The sequence below is a fragment of the Balaenoptera musculus genome, chromosome 17, assembly GCF_009873245.2.
Source record: "Balaenoptera musculus isolate JJ_BM4_2016_0621 chromosome 17, mBalMus1.pri.v3, whole genome shotgun sequence".
NCBI classification, from domain to species: domain Eukaryota; kingdom Metazoa; phylum Chordata; class Mammalia; order Artiodactyla; family Balaenopteridae; genus Balaenoptera; species Balaenoptera musculus.
In genome coordinates this window covers 62,710,940-62,726,738 of record NC_045801.1, presented here as the reverse complement: position 1 = coordinate 62,726,738, position 15,799 = coordinate 62,710,940, and the positions used below count along the sequence as shown (strand labels likewise).

Genomic DNA, 15,799 nt, shown 5'->3' with positions numbered 1-15,799 from the left:
AGCTGCTCCACAGCATGTGGGTTCTTCCTGGATCAGGGATTGAACCCATGTCCCCTGCACTGGCAGGCAGATTCTTAACCACTGCGCCACCAGGGAAGTCCCAAGACCACACTCTTAACTATCCTCGTTTATTTAATATGCAGTACAAGCCAGAGGAGGAAATGCACATTTCAGTTTTTTTAATACAGCCAAGTAGGCTCTGAAAACTTAAAAGACTTGAAGCTGTTTCCAGAGTTCAAAAACCTTTCTGGGGGGGAATCGCAAATAGCTGATAAACTATCCAAAACAGATGTGACAATATAACTGAATATGATGAATTTGAAACCAAAGGGAATAAAGAATTTTGCTAATTTATTTTTTAAACAATTTATTCAGATTCAAAGTAGTCACATAGATTGAACAGCGACCAGAGACTGCACACATTCCCCACTGCATAAACCATACTGAGTAAAATGGAATTACAGATTTTTAAGAACAAGCTATTAAATGGAAAAAAAGTCACAATTTTAGAAAAGGATGTTAAATCTAATGCATGTGAACCACATCTTAAGTTCTGAGTGTGCATTAGAAGAAGTCCTCATATGTCTCTAAATTTCCAAATATCCCCCATCAGTGTGGCTCAAGTTCAAGAGCAGGTGAGATGTGAGAAGGAACTCAGCTCAGGATCCACATCATTTTGGAGGTAAGTTCGCATGTCCCACATCCAACCTAAAATTTTAAGCAGGCCAACCTCTGGGTAACCTTTGGGTACTAAAAAATCTAAACTGAAAGCCACCAACAGTGACAATATAAAGGATGGATATTAGCTAACTGTTTCTAACGTGAAATTCATGGCAATCATACCTGAGGACGTCCAAAGATCAGGCTCAGTACTGTGTGACCTCACAGTATTGAGATCTTAGCACAATGAAGGCATACTAATGTGTTCAGACCAGTGCTCTGGAAGTGATTAGAAAGTCAGACACCTAATATGGTATATCAAGCTAGGTGCAAATACAATATACACAGAATGAGCAATACATAACAGGCTACAGTTACAAAGCCAATCTACTATATAGATACCAAGATTTCTACAGGGACAATATGAGGGGATGTTTTCTCTGATTAAAATTGTCAGTAGATGACAATATTTAAAGGGCAACTATAAAAACTGAATATACAAGCAGAGAGTTTAATAAACTAAATCAAATATCTCATTATGAGTAATATATATGACATAGGTAGTCTAGAATAAGTGATAAATACTTGACAAAAGTGACGGGGGTAAGAATTTTAGCATAGTTCTCCATTCAGTCCTCCCCTTTCAGTCATCTAATATGCATCAGCAGCACGAATACTGATGGCTTCCCCAAAGCAGGGAGAATCAGACCACGGACAAAAGGATGAGGACACTATGAAAACAAGTTCTGGATCTCTGCAATGAGGGAATTTTAAGCAACACAACAAAAGGGTTCGTGTTAAAGGGGCATGAACAGGAGGGGGAACAGGGGTGAGGGGAAAGTGATTACTCTTCTGCCCCAATGTTTCTAAAGCTTTATAATCAAGGCAAGTATATTTTTAGCATCTTTAAAGTAAGTCCAAAATATTGCCACCTTCCACAACCTCCACTGCTACCCTTCTGGTACAAATCACCATCACCTCTCACCTGGATCACTGCAATAGGGGCACCCTTGTGCCTCCAGAAGTCAATGTGCCACATAACAGCCAAGTTTCTCCTTTTAATTTTAAGTAGGAGCATGTCGTTCCTCTGCTCAGCATCTTCAAGGGCTTCCTACCTCATTGAGAGTAAAAGTCAAAATTCTTACGATGGGCTATAAATGTCCTATCCAATCTCTAATGGACCTTCCAGCCCAAATTCTCTCTCTGACCTAGGCCCTACTCTCCTCTTCTTGATTATACAACACTCCAGGGAACCACTTGGCATGCTCCAGATTCAGGACCATTGCATTCTGTCTTCACCTGCCCTTTCTCTCACCCCTTTCATGTGGCTTATGCACTCAACTCTTTCAGATCTCTGCCCCAATGTCACCTTCTCATGACATCTTTCCTGCTCACTCTACCCAATGCTGCAATACCCTGACTCCTCTTTTCTACTTTTTTTCACCATCTTCCATACTATATATATTTTGCTTTTTGTTTACTGTCCTTCTCTTTCTACAAGAATGCAAACTCCACATAAGGAGGGTTTTTGGAGGGCCATTTTGTTCACCACAGAATTGCCAACACCTAGTAAAGTGTTTGTCTTATGATACATGCTCAATAAATACTTACAGAATGAATGAATAAATGTCTATCTATCCAAATACTAAACAGATTATTGGCTTTTTAAAGTCAGGCCCAATTCCTTTTTAATTTTTGTACTCTCTGCCATCTCTAAAGTACACAGTTCATGCTCAATACGTATTAAATTAACCAACCATTTACCTGTATCCTAGCATAAGGAAACAAAATCCACTATATAGAAAGAATTTTATTTTCTGTATGGCTGCTGGGAAGTGCACATTACTAGAAAACAGTGATGAAAAGGTACCTCATCTCTGCTCCCATTTTAACTGAGAAAGTTTTTTGTTGCTGTTATTGTTTCTTTTAAAGCAAATGATTGGGCCAAACACCATGTTTTACATAGGTAGCCTTTTCAGTGTAAAGTGAGATACATATGAAATTAATTATAACTAGTAGAAGAAAATAACACAGCCTATAAATTTTATGTATAGTCTTATAGATCTCATTTACAGACAAAGATCTCACTGACACAAAATTAATAATTTCACAATGAGATGCTTATTCTACGGATATGTCCTCAAATTCTACTCTTGTAAGTAGTGGTAAATTTAGTACTGCTTATTGCATAGGAAAATGAAAGACTAATTACCTAACAAGAGCCAATGCTTCCACATCTGAACAAATAAAATCTTTGGTGAATGGGGAATTTTACTGCCCTTATCCAGAGCAATGCAATGGACCTTTGGAAAGTTTTAGTTATCCGAAAAATCTTGAAATCTGTATGTACAACAAGCTTTGATTACTGGACATGTTATAATTATTTTATAATCATACAGATAACGTGATTAATAGAATTTAAAAATAATTTAAAAGTATTACTGGACTCAGAGTGGTCTGTTATTTTCTCAATCATGGATATTAGAATATTTTATATATATATATATATATATATATAAATATATAAATTAATTGATGTTAAAAACTCGTATTCCAAAAGATTGGGAACAACCCCCCTAGGGTTTCCACATCATTCTACATGTAATCTTTCACTTTCAGAGATAACATTACTTAATGGCTACATTAATAAAGTATGATGCAAATATTACTACACAGTAGAAGGCATGGAGGTAATGTGTGGCTAAAATGCTTCAGTTCAGACTCAACCATAAAGGGACTGGACTGCTAAGCTTGATTTGACTCCACAGGAAATAAGAACCATCACAGGATTTACCAAGAAGGGTGGGGATGGTGGTGGTGGATGTATGTGCGAAAACCAATGAGGTAACTGCACCTTCAAATAAATCTAACAGCACTGTGAAAGGACGGCTAGCAGTGGAAACAACTAGAGGCTATTTTGTAATAGTCCAAATAACAGCTGAACGCTTGGACCACACAGCACTGATGATAAGCTAAGAAAAGTGGTGGACTGCCTTAAGTCTGTGAAAGGATCTGAAAAACTGCATTTAAGAGCGAGGTAAATGAAATAAATTTAACATGAGAAGTTAGGTGGACAGAAACCCAAGAAAAAATTCTTTTTTTAATTTTATTTTGTTATTAGAAAAAACTGAGTTCAGCTGTGTTAAATTTGGACATCTGGAGGTGTTCAAGTAGAGATGTCCAACAAGGGTGTGAAATTAAACCTCAGAAAGAGATTGTACACAGAGTTGGAGATCTGGGAGTTAGTGGCTTAAGATGGTTAAAGACTTTAAAAAGTGAGAAGAACAAGGGAGCACTGAATAAAGAACCTGGAGGACGGGACTTCCCTGGTGGTCCAGTAGTTAAGAATCCGCCTTCCAACGCAGGGGACACGGTTTCGATCCCTGGTTGGGAACTAAGATCCCACATGCCGTGGGGCAACTAAGCCCACGTGCCGCAACTACTGAGCCCACGCTTGTCACAACTAGAGAGAAGGCCACGTGCTGCAACGAAGAGCCCACATGCCACAACTAAGACCCGACATGGCCAAAAATAAATAATTAATTTTTAAAATATTAATGTCAAAAAAAAAAAAAAAAAAAGAACCCGGAGGACACAAAAATCAGACCAGCAAGCAGAAGTAAAACCAGGGAAGGAGGATAAAAGGAATATGAGATAAGATGATAGAATTTATTACAAAGGTTCTTACGGAAATATTAAAGATGAAATTCAACTGATGGTTAAGCTTGATATTTGATTTAGAACTAAAAACTGAGAGTTTAGAGAACACTTTTCTCTTGGTTTCATGTTTACAGAAATATTATTTCCCTCTGATGAAAAATTTGTGAGTTCCCAGAGTAAGCCTTCTCGAACAGTCCCCTAGGCAAAGTTCCTGCGCTGGTGAGTTGTATTCTTCCTTCACATACCTTCAACGAACTTAGGTTGAAGGTGACAAGTGGATACCTCACTGCCTTCAAGCAATAACAGTAAGATGATGCTGATAAGCCGAAAGGCAACAACAGAAAATGAAGCTCATTTTCTGAAAAGAAGGAATACATTTGCTTCGGTTTTTGATTACAGTCTACACATGGTTATTACAGAAGCCTAGAGGTCAGGACAATACATACGTCTCTGTCTTATTTTTATGAAAAAGATAAAAAGGAGCCCCCAACCTCTTAATTTTCTGCTCACATGGAAACTTCAGAACTCAAGGAGTCCGTTTCCATTTAATTCTATGCCTTAAAACAATCATCTCTTTATCTATAGCACAATACAATAACTGACTTCCATCTATACTCCTACATGGCTAAGAGAATTGATTAAGCTGTTTGGTATATCCTATTTAAAGTAGCAATGAAATATGATTTTCCTCAAAAATAGCATATTTTAGCACCTCACATGTTGAATTTCAGGTTATTTGGGAAATTTCACTATCCACAACACCTCATTACCTAACAACGCTACACAGAGTTGGGCACTGTCTTATCATTTTGCTACTAGTAACTCATTACCCATCTTACCAAGCCAGAAATCTGGAATTCATCCTAGAGTCTCCTTTTCTCTAACCTCCAAGGATTAATCATTCACCACAGTTAAGCAGCTCTCAAAATTTTTTCTCTACCACCATTATCCCTTGTCCAAGTTTTAAGACATTAACTAAATTGACCCTGCCTCAAATTATAATGATCAGATTTGGGGCTGATGTCTAGATATTTAACATCTTGTAATAATATATTCTGCCCTTGCAATACTAAAAGGCTGCAAAAGACAGCATGCCAATGCGAAATCAAAGAAGTGTTCCTTCCCAAAAAGCACTTGCCTCTTAACGATGTCATTCTATCATCATCTTATCTAGGAAGACGTGCCTCCAGTTATTCCAAATGCTAAGTTCTCCCACAACCCATGGGCCTGTGTTAGATTTCCATCCCTTTTTTCTGCTTAACATGAATGGATAAGAAACAGTCTTAAGTTTTCAGAAGTACAAAAGCAGCAAAGCCCTAATCTCAATAAGGTAAAATGTTCATATGATCTTCATTATATCATAAATAAGATAAAGGAACAAATCTATTCACATAATTACAATGGATTTCTTTTATAAGTTTTTACTTAGTCAAAAATCGCTAATTTAGCATTTTGCTATAATCCAAAAATACAATAAAAATTTAAAAAGCAAAACAGTTACCTGAGGAGAGTCAAAAGGATATCGACTACTAAACTTAAATAGAAGTTGAAATTTTTCCCCTTCATATAAGGTACCTGGTGCACCTTCCATATCTACAATCCACCTAGAATAGAAAAAAAAAAAAAAAATTAAACTTCAGTTATAAAGGATTGGGGTGAGAAGGAGAAAAGAGAACACCGAGTATTCCTCTATGCCAGGCACTGGGACAAGAGTCATTCGTGTCTACCAACACACTTCATCCTCCCAACAATTATAGGAGTAGGTATTAATACCCCTGGCCCTATTTCCTTCTCTGACACTCCAGTTAAATAGCTAGATCAAGGTGAGATAGCTAACAAAGGACAGAGCCAAATTTTAACCCAGGTCTGGAAAAAAAACCAAAATAAAACCCAACTTAGGTGTGCTGACACCAAAGCCTGCACTCTTCCTACTCAATTTATGCTACCTTATTTTTTCAGACTATCTTTACAATTATGGAAAAGATTTTACAGATAATATCAAACTAATCAATTGCCTTTCTGATATCAATTATTTTAGAAGCTACGAGAGAAATCAGTATCAGCAATGACTACAGAGAACTGTAGCTATCAGACCAATTTTCTCATCAGCATTCTAGAGAAGGCTAAACAGGAAAAATGAAGCTAACTTGACATCAGGACACTTACTCTGATAGCTAGTTAAGGCTCTAGAAGGCCCTTCCTTTGTCTCTCATTATGTTTCAATTGTTTAATAAAACCCCAAATAGATTTCTATGGCATCTATGTAAGCTTACTTTGTTTTCATATATAACAATCATGAATATAAATCTGTTTATAATTATAGTCTTATAACAAGAACTATCTCTTGTTCTTTAGAAAAAAAAAAGTGCGGGTAGAGGAATAGAGATTATTATGACAAAGATGATGGGGCAGAATTTAGAAGCAAAATGAGTTCCTAATTATATCCATGCCACTTATAATTATTGTATACCTGGTCAATTCCTTTCATCTTATACTTTTCAGGTATAAAAACTTATTTTAAATACAGGGAAACAAAAGGAGGATTGAGGATACACTGTTGGGGTTCTGTTGAGCACCTCACATATTATGGACTTAGGAATATGTAAAATAATAAATGTGCCTACTCTCTGAAAGCAATCAGGCTGGAACACACATAAACCCTTAAGAACATGGCTATTCATTTTCACAGTGCACGCTAAATACCTTACATGGTAATAAAAGATGCAACCACAGACCCAAGAGGCAATATTTTACAGTAAAATTAAACAGATCTGTCCCTTAATTAGCTGTGGGGCCCTGAGTAAGCTGTTTTATCTCTCTTGTTTTAAGTACTTCCATTGTAAAATAGGTATTTTTTAAAATTAACTGCTAAAGTTAAAAAAAAGTCACCTCGAAGTGTTGTTGGAAAGATACATCACGTTACATATGCAAAAAACCTAGTACATTCCTGACATCAGAACCAGTACACAGTAAATAAAATACAATGCAAAAGCTGCATTAAAAAAACAAAAACAAAAAACCTATTCTCTTTAAAACTAGGTCCTTCCTCCTAATCAAACTTATAAGCTTTTGCACAGCACAGGAAACCATCAACAAAATGAAAAGACAACCTACAAACTGGGAGAAAATATTTGCAAACAATGAGACGGACGAGGGCTTAATTTCCAAAATATACAAACAGCTTATACAACTAAATATCAAAAAAACAAACAACCCAATCAAAAAATAAGAAGAAGACCTAAACAGACATTTCTCCAAAGAAGACATACAGATGGCCAACAGGCACATGAAAAGATGCTCCAAATCGCCAATTATTAGAGGAATGTAAATCAAAATTACAATGAGGTATCACCTCATACAATGAGAATGGCCATCATCAAAAAGTCTACAAACAATAAATGCTGGAGAGGGTGTGGAGAAAAGGGAACTCTCCTACACTGTTGGTGGGAATGTAAATTGGTGCAGCTGCTAAGGAAAACAGTATGGAGGTTCCTTAAAAAACTAAAAACAGAATTACCATATGATCCAGAAATCTCACTCCTGGGCATATACCCAGACAAAACTATAATTCAAAAAGATAGACGCACCACTATGTTCATAGCACTGTTCACAACAGCCAAATATGGAAACAACCTAAATGTCCATTGACAGATGAATGGATAAAGATGTGGTACATGTACACAATGGAATACTACTGAGCCATAAAAAACAACGAAATAAGGCCATTTGCAGCAACATGGATGCAACTAGAGATTATCATACTAAGTGAAGTAAGTCAGAAAGAGACTTTTATGTGGAATCTAAAATATGGCACAAATGAACCTATCTACAAAACAGAAACAGACTCATAGACATAGAGAACAGACTTGTGGTTGCCAAGGGGGAAGGGGGAGGGAGAAGGATGGACTGCGAGTTTGGGGTTGGTAGATGCAAACTATTACATTTAGAATGGATAAACAACAAGGTCCTAATGTATACACAGGGGACTACATTCAGTATCTTGTGATAAACCATAATGGAAAAGAATATTAAAAAAAGAATGTATATATGTGTATAACTGAGTCACTTTGCTGTACAGCAGATAGGTACAAAATTGTAAATCTACTATACTTCAATATATATATATATATATATATATAAAACCAAAAAAAAAGATGTACATATATACAATGGAATATTACTCAGCTACGAGGAAGAATGAAATATTGCCATTTGCAGCAACATGGATGGACCTAAAAATTATCATAGTAAGTGAAGTCAGACAGAGAAAGACAAATATTATATGATACTTCTTATATGTGGAATCTAAAAAAATAATACAAATCAACTTACTTACAAAACAGAAACAGACTCACAGACATAAGAAACAAACTTACGGTTACCAAAGGGGAAAGGGGAGGGGAAGGGATAAATTAGGAGTATGGGATTAATAGATACACACCACTATATATAAAATAGATAAACAAGGATTTACTGTGTATAATAGCACAGGGACCTATATTCAGTATCTTATAACCTACAATGGAAAAGAATCTGAAGCTGTACACCTGAAACTAACACAACATTGTAAATCAACTAAAGTTAAATTTAAAACAAACAAACAGGGACTTCCCTGGTGGTCCAGTGGTTAAGACTCCATGCTTCCACTGCAGGGGACACAGGTTCGATCCCTGGTCAGGGAAGTAAGATCCCGCATGCCGTGTGGTGCAGCCAAAAAACAAACCAACAACAAAAAAAAGCCCCACCACCACCACCAACCAAAAAACAAAACCCACCAAACTAGGTCCTTCCTAGCCATGAACATCCCTTTTTACCCCCACCTCCCACTCCCACCTACTATGCTGGGGTAGTCCAAGAAAAAAAATCACAGGACTTCTTGGTGCCCTTTCGTTCTGTTTATAAGGCAATTCTTAGGACACATAATGTACCATAAATTGACATGTGACCTATCCAAGCATAGCTCTTAAATAATAGCTAAGAGACACCTTGCAATATGTGGGTGAGATAGGTCAAAGAAGGCATACTTCTCAACATCGTGCAAGATAATTTAAAATAACATTTTGCTAATTTAAAAAGTAACATATGTTCACTATAGAAAATTTACATAAGCATAAATAAAACAAAAATCACCCAAAGATAATCACTGTCAAAGTTTTTAGGGTACATTTCATTCTAGTCATTTTGCAGTTGCTATATCAATGGACTCCAAGTCCAGTAGAGTTACATTAGGTGCACACTTAAATTACATTACATTCAAATCATCAGTGTTCACAATTCCAGTCATGAGCACACATGCCCCAGAGTAAGGATGATGGGAGAAGTCTCACTTCTTAACCTCCTGTGAATAACCATTGTTCTGTGATTCTAATGTTTAAAACAGGTATTTTTCACACATTCATGGCTCCTAATCAAAGAAACAGCCATCTATGCCACTCTGAAGGAAAAACTAGCTTTGTTGGGTATATTAATACAGGATATATACCAATATAGCCTCTCTCAAGGGATATTCAAAGACAATTATGACTACACAAAATTTTTGCCTTACATGATATGACATCTGTGGGCTGTAACTCAAGGGGTGCCATTTTACTTTACTACATTGAGAAACCATTTCCCTATTTAATTAGTTCTAAGTCAATCTTTCTGTAACTCTGTTCCTTCCTTAGGACAGCATATAGGTTGATTTATTAGGTCAAAGGATATGATACGCATATTTTTCAAGGTCTACGTGCTACCAAACTGTCTTCCACAAAGCTTAACGTGCTTTCATCATCTTCCTTTCCCATATACCCCATCCTATATAAGCCCACTTAAACAACAATTTTTTTTTCTTCTTTATTTTGGCCGCACTACACGGCTTGCAGGATTTTAGTTCCCAGACCAGGGACTGAACCTGGGATCTGGCAGTGAGAGTGCCGAGTCCTAACCACTGGACTATCAGGGAATTTCCCCAAGCAATAAATAATTTTTTCAGAATAGGTCAGTAGTTACATCAGAACATTGCTTTTTTGCCCTATCTCTGACTGCTTTGATGTCTATCTTTTGCTTCAGCTTCTGCCGTGGCCTGATTAAAGAAACTAAAGAATTGAATAGGAAAAAGTATATATACAATAGTATTTTAAAATCAGTGTTTATTTCCTGTTAATTATATGCGTCTCTTTCAACTAGATTAATATTTGGTTTGGATTTCCCTGGTGGCGCAGTAGTTAAGAATCCGCCTGCTAATGCAGGGGACACGGGTTCAAGCCCTGGTCCAGGAAGATCCCACATACCACGGAGCAACTAAGCCCCGTGCATCACAACTACTGAGCCCGCGAGCCACAACTACTGAAGCCCGCATGCCTGGAGCCCATGCTCTGCAACAAAGAGAAGCCACCGCAATGAGAAGCCCGTGCACCGCAACGAAGAGTAGCCCCCACTCGCCGCAACTAGAGAAAGCCCACGTGCAGCAACAGAGACCCAACGTAGCCAAAAATAAAATAAATAAATAAATAGACTTATTAAAAAAAAAAATTGGGGGCTTCCCTGGTGGTGCAGTGGTTGAGAATCCGCCTGCCAATGCAGGGGACACGGGTTCGAGCCCTGGTCTGGGAAGATCCCACATGCCACGGAGCAACTGGGCCCATGAGCCACAACTACTGAGCCTGCACGTCTGGAGCCTGTGCTCCACAACAAGAGAGGCCGCGATAGTGAGAGGCCCGCACACCGCGATGAAGAGTGGCCCCCGCTTGCCGCAACTAGAGAAAGCCCTCGCACAGAAACAAAGACCCAACACAGCCAAAAATAAATAAATAAATTTAAAAAAGAAAAGGTCCCTACTATCTAAAAAAAAAAAATTTGGTTTGTAATTCTTCCACTTTGGAGATAATGCTTCAGTGGAAGAGGAGTCCTAAACACTAGACCGCCAGGGAATTCCCAAGATCTAATTTTTACAAGATTATTTTCATATCCTGGAAGATGGTCCAAAGATAATAAAACTTTTGTGGTTCATTTACAGTAAATTATTTTAAAAGAAAAATTCTTGCCTGACAAATATCTCTAAGTGACAGGTTTATTCTGTAGCAAAGACGCTGTTATTTTGGTAGTTATACTTTCGGCTGCATTGGGTCTTCATTGCTGCACGAGCAGGGGCTACCCTTTGTTGCAGTGTGCGGGCTTCTCACTACGGTGGCTTCTCTTGTTGCGGAGCACAGGCTCTAGGCGCATGGGCTTCAGTAGTTGCGGCACACGGGCTTACTTGCTCCTCGGCATGTGGGATTTTCCTGGACCAGGGCTCGAACCCATGTCCCCTGCATTGGCAGGCGGATTCTTAACCATGGCACCACCAAGGAAGTCCCAGTAGTTATAATTTGCGGTAGAACTATCTATACAAATATTTCAATTTTAAAAACGTAAAATGGTCCTTTAACTTTTTATAAATCATTGTGTTGTGTAGTTCCTCCCCACCCCCAAAAAAGTAAAGGTTGAAAGTGGAAACGATTGGTACCTACTTCCTTGAAAACTATAGGGCTAGCTCTTATAGGATATTCTGAGGCAGGTTAACAAAGGTAAAGAGGAAAAAGATGAAAATGGAGTATAATCCACCTGTTTAATGATATAGAACAAAAAACAGTCACTTGTTTAATCATATAGAACAAATGCTTTATATTCTAAATCTGTGCTCCATTTTAAATTCTGTTTGAGATAAATGAGAAGTCAATTGAGAGCCATGAAAAGACATGGAAGAACCTTAAATGCATATTACTAAGTGAAAGAAGCCAATCTGAAAAGGTTACACACTGTGTGATTCTAACTGTATGACACTCTGGAAAAGGGAAAACTATGGAGACAGTAGAAAGATCAGTGGTTGCCAGGGGTTGGTGGGAGGGGAGAGAAGGATGAACAGATGAAGCACAGAGGATTTTTAGGGCAGTGAAAGTACTGTATGATACCATAATGATGATACATGTCGCTATACATTTGTCCAAATCCATAGAATGTACAACATCAAGAGTGAATTGTAATGTAAACTATAGACTTTGAGTGATTATGACATGTCAGTGTAGGGTCATCAGTTCTAACAAATGTGCCACTCTGGTGGGGGATGCTGATAAATTAGAGAGGCTATGTCGCTATACATTTGTCCAAATCCATAGAATGTACAACATCAAGAGTGAATTGTAACGTAAACTATAGACTTTGAGTGATTATGACATGTCAGTGTAGGGTCATCAGTTCTAACAAATGTGCCACTCTGGTGGGGGATGCTGATAAATTAGAGAGGCTATGGCATGTGTGGGAGCAGAGGGTCTATGGGAAATCTCTGTACCTTCCACTCATTTGGCAGTGAATCTAAAACTGCTCAGTTAACTGAGAACCCAGCAATGTTTTAAAGAGATCATTATAGAGCTAGATACTCTACAGTATCTATAGTATGTAGTAATACACACTACATTTTCTTTTTTTTCTTTTTTTCGGCTGTGCTGTACAGCATGGGGGATCTTAGTTCCCAGACCAGGGATCGAACCCATGCCCCCTGCAGTGGAAGCATGGAATTCTAACCATTGGACCACCAGGGAAGTCCCCCATACTATATCCCCAGTATATCCATTCAAACATCAACATATCCTTTCCTCATATTCCTGTTCTTAAAGCTTGGCTCCTGTCTTAAGTACTGACTCAAATGTCAAAGTCAAAGGTAACCAAAATTGTTTCTTCTGAAAATAAATATGCCCCTGTTGTGTGAGCTTTGGTCACTTTTGCTCTTTGGACCCAGAATATCACTAAATATTTGAATTGTTAAATTTGTCCTACAAGTTGGTCTACAGTAAACTTTTTCTTGTTGGCTTCTACCCCTTTTACATTTTTGGAGTTTTTTTTAAAGGAGAGAGTCAATTGCTTAAAAATTTCCCATTTTAGAACATTTACTCTTGTCTAACAGAATTGTTAAATCAAAGGAGTTGTAAGGACAGACCACACTGGGTTGTGAAATCTTAGGATGATACTCTTGAAAACACTTTAAACTAATTCAAATGCTCATTTTTAATGGAGGGGACCCATATCGCTACTCTTCTTGGCACATACCTGGGAAGGGACTTCTGCTCCACTCCCACGGAAGGAGCTAAATTAGAGAATACTTCTACGTCCTCCTTCTACCCTTCACTTTTTCATCCTCATGGAAAAGTTTCTTATCTATTAAATGAGAATGCTAAGAGTCTGACATTCATTTAGCTACCCTTCTGTAAAGAAAGCAACTACGTAATATGTTCAGGGGACAGGGATAGAGATACCTCTTGACTGTCATTCTCTTCAGAGCCTTAAATGTTTCTGAAAAGTCTGATAAATAACCTCATACCAAACTGCTCTATTACAGGTGAAGAACATTTCATAACGAAGTCAGACCGAAGTTTTTAAACGCTGCCTCATTAGCAGGAAACTTTTATAAAACAAAATTGTATATATAAATGCACAGAATAAGATCTGTTTACTGTACTTACCTCTTGGTGGAAGAGAATGGGATGAAATACGAAAATAATTCTGTATTTTTAAAATGAGTATATATTCATACATTACATTGATAACAAAAGAAAAACAAACAAGAACTTTGAAACTTAAACACTTACTGTGTAATTGAATTTTGAACACTCTTTTCATTTAAAGTCATTCCGGGAGGCGGGTCATTTTGCAAAGCCAACAGTTCCTTCTGTAGTCGTTTCTAGAAAAGAGTATCAATAATAACTTGTACTTTTTTTCCTTACAACATAATACAATATACTTGTATGCACACAGTCTGAAATCCTTGATTAAATTTCGTCCAAATGCTCATGCCTTTTCCTTTACAAGCCCCTTATATCTTCTATATATTTTACATGCCTAATTCTCAAATTTTTAATTGCCTGTCCTATAATTCACAATCTATTTTCAAAATATTTCTAAATATATTTGTAAACATTGATGATGTAAAGTGGTTATGAAGAGCAGCCAGCTACCTACTCCATTAAAGTTATAAGGTTATAAATGCTTAAAAGTTTCAGCAGGGTTTCCTTTACTGCTTTTCAATTATAAAAACCACAGTTCTCCATAATCCTTAAAAAATGCATCATTTCAGACAGACAGGCTTTCCAGAAGAACTATATTAGGTTAAAAAGTCTTTTGAAAAAGTTTAAAATAATTTTAATTTACAATTTACAGCCCCTGTTTATTTCCTTAAAATGGGATCATTCACATATAATTTAATCTTTCAACACCAGAATATAACATACCAGGGCCTGAGATACATAAAGTTATTTTTTCACATACTAGATGCCCCAAAATGGCTATGTATTTGCATTCTTGTTTGTACAGCTTTTATTGTTCAGTTCTTCCCTTGTTATCATCAGTGGACATTCTTTTTCAGTATACAACAAAGCAAAACAAAAACCACAGCAGCCCATAATTTACGGGTTTAAAAGCAAAATAACCAATGTTATTAGAAGTGCATGTAACATTATAAAGATTCTTAATGAACATCTTTTCTTGGATTAAAGCACACAAGCATGGATTTCTGTTCAGAACTCCAAACAACTCTCTACTTAAAAGCTAGTTTCTGATTTTTCTAGACAGTGAAATATTACTATCAATACAGCAATGTTTCTAGATCTTTTCAATTCATAATGCCTTTAAATAAGCTTACTACCATCTAACAACACTACAGAATTAAAAACTCCTCCCTTCTTTGCTAAGAATCAATGGCTCTTTAAATTGCCAAAAGTGAAAACGTTTCCTCAGATGGTGCAATATCATAACTGCTAGTAACATGGAAAATAAGATATCAACTAATTGCAATTTCTGACCTCAGCTGCCTTCCAAAATGCAAAATTACAAATTGAAAATTAGTTTAGAAAAATTTTAATTATCCAAAATACAGAAATAAAGCTGCATAAACAATTTGTTTTGAATAAAGGAGGAATATATTCGTTGTAAGTGTCTATGTTAGAAGAGGGTTTTTAATTTATCCTACTTCTGTCAACAAATGTGGGTTCTGTGATCAAGTAAATTTTCAGAAACACTGGGCTCAACAACAAAAAAAAAAAGGATTTTTTTTTAAAGCAGGAATTCTCAGAGACTTCTGATATACTAACTTGCACAATGATTCTCTAAGGGGAGGAAGATAACACACAGGCTTCCGAAAGTACTGGAATCCTCTCAGTGTAGGGCATCTTGGAAAAGTCTTCTTTCAATGACTACATTTTGGGAAACACTGCTGTGGAAATCCTCCAGACCTTGAAAACTTTACTAAGACAAGGAAGACAGCCCTTGTTATTGAATTAAGATATAAAGGAAGGTCGATTTGCATAGCTACCAACTGAAACAGGATATAAAGGCAAGTTAAGAAGACTCGTGTTGGTGTAATTATTCCTAGGTCTCCTGGAGATAACGGTGAAGAGCACTGTGGAAAAAGAAAAGTTTCCCCCACCCTGACACAACTTCTTATATGTCCACAAAGAAAGGGGCCTGTGGT

At 37.1% G+C, this 15,799-nt stretch overlaps 1 protein-coding gene across 1 annotated transcript in view; it reads right to left on the bottom strand.

The window, feature by feature from the left end:
• Positions 1-15,799, bottom strand: part of UBE2W (ubiquitin conjugating enzyme E2 W) — a 70,474-nt gene that overhangs the window by 16,252 nt on the left and 38,423 nt on the right. Inside the window, exons 2-3 of the mRNA XM_036830372.1 lie at positions 13,923-14,014; positions 5,822-5,924 (exon numbers count right to left, since the gene is read on the bottom strand). Of these exons, the coding sequence (XP_036686267.1) occupies positions 5,822-5,924; positions 13,923-14,014 (195 nt within the window). The remainder of the gene's footprint in view (positions 1-5,821; positions 5,925-13,922; positions 14,015-15,799) is intronic.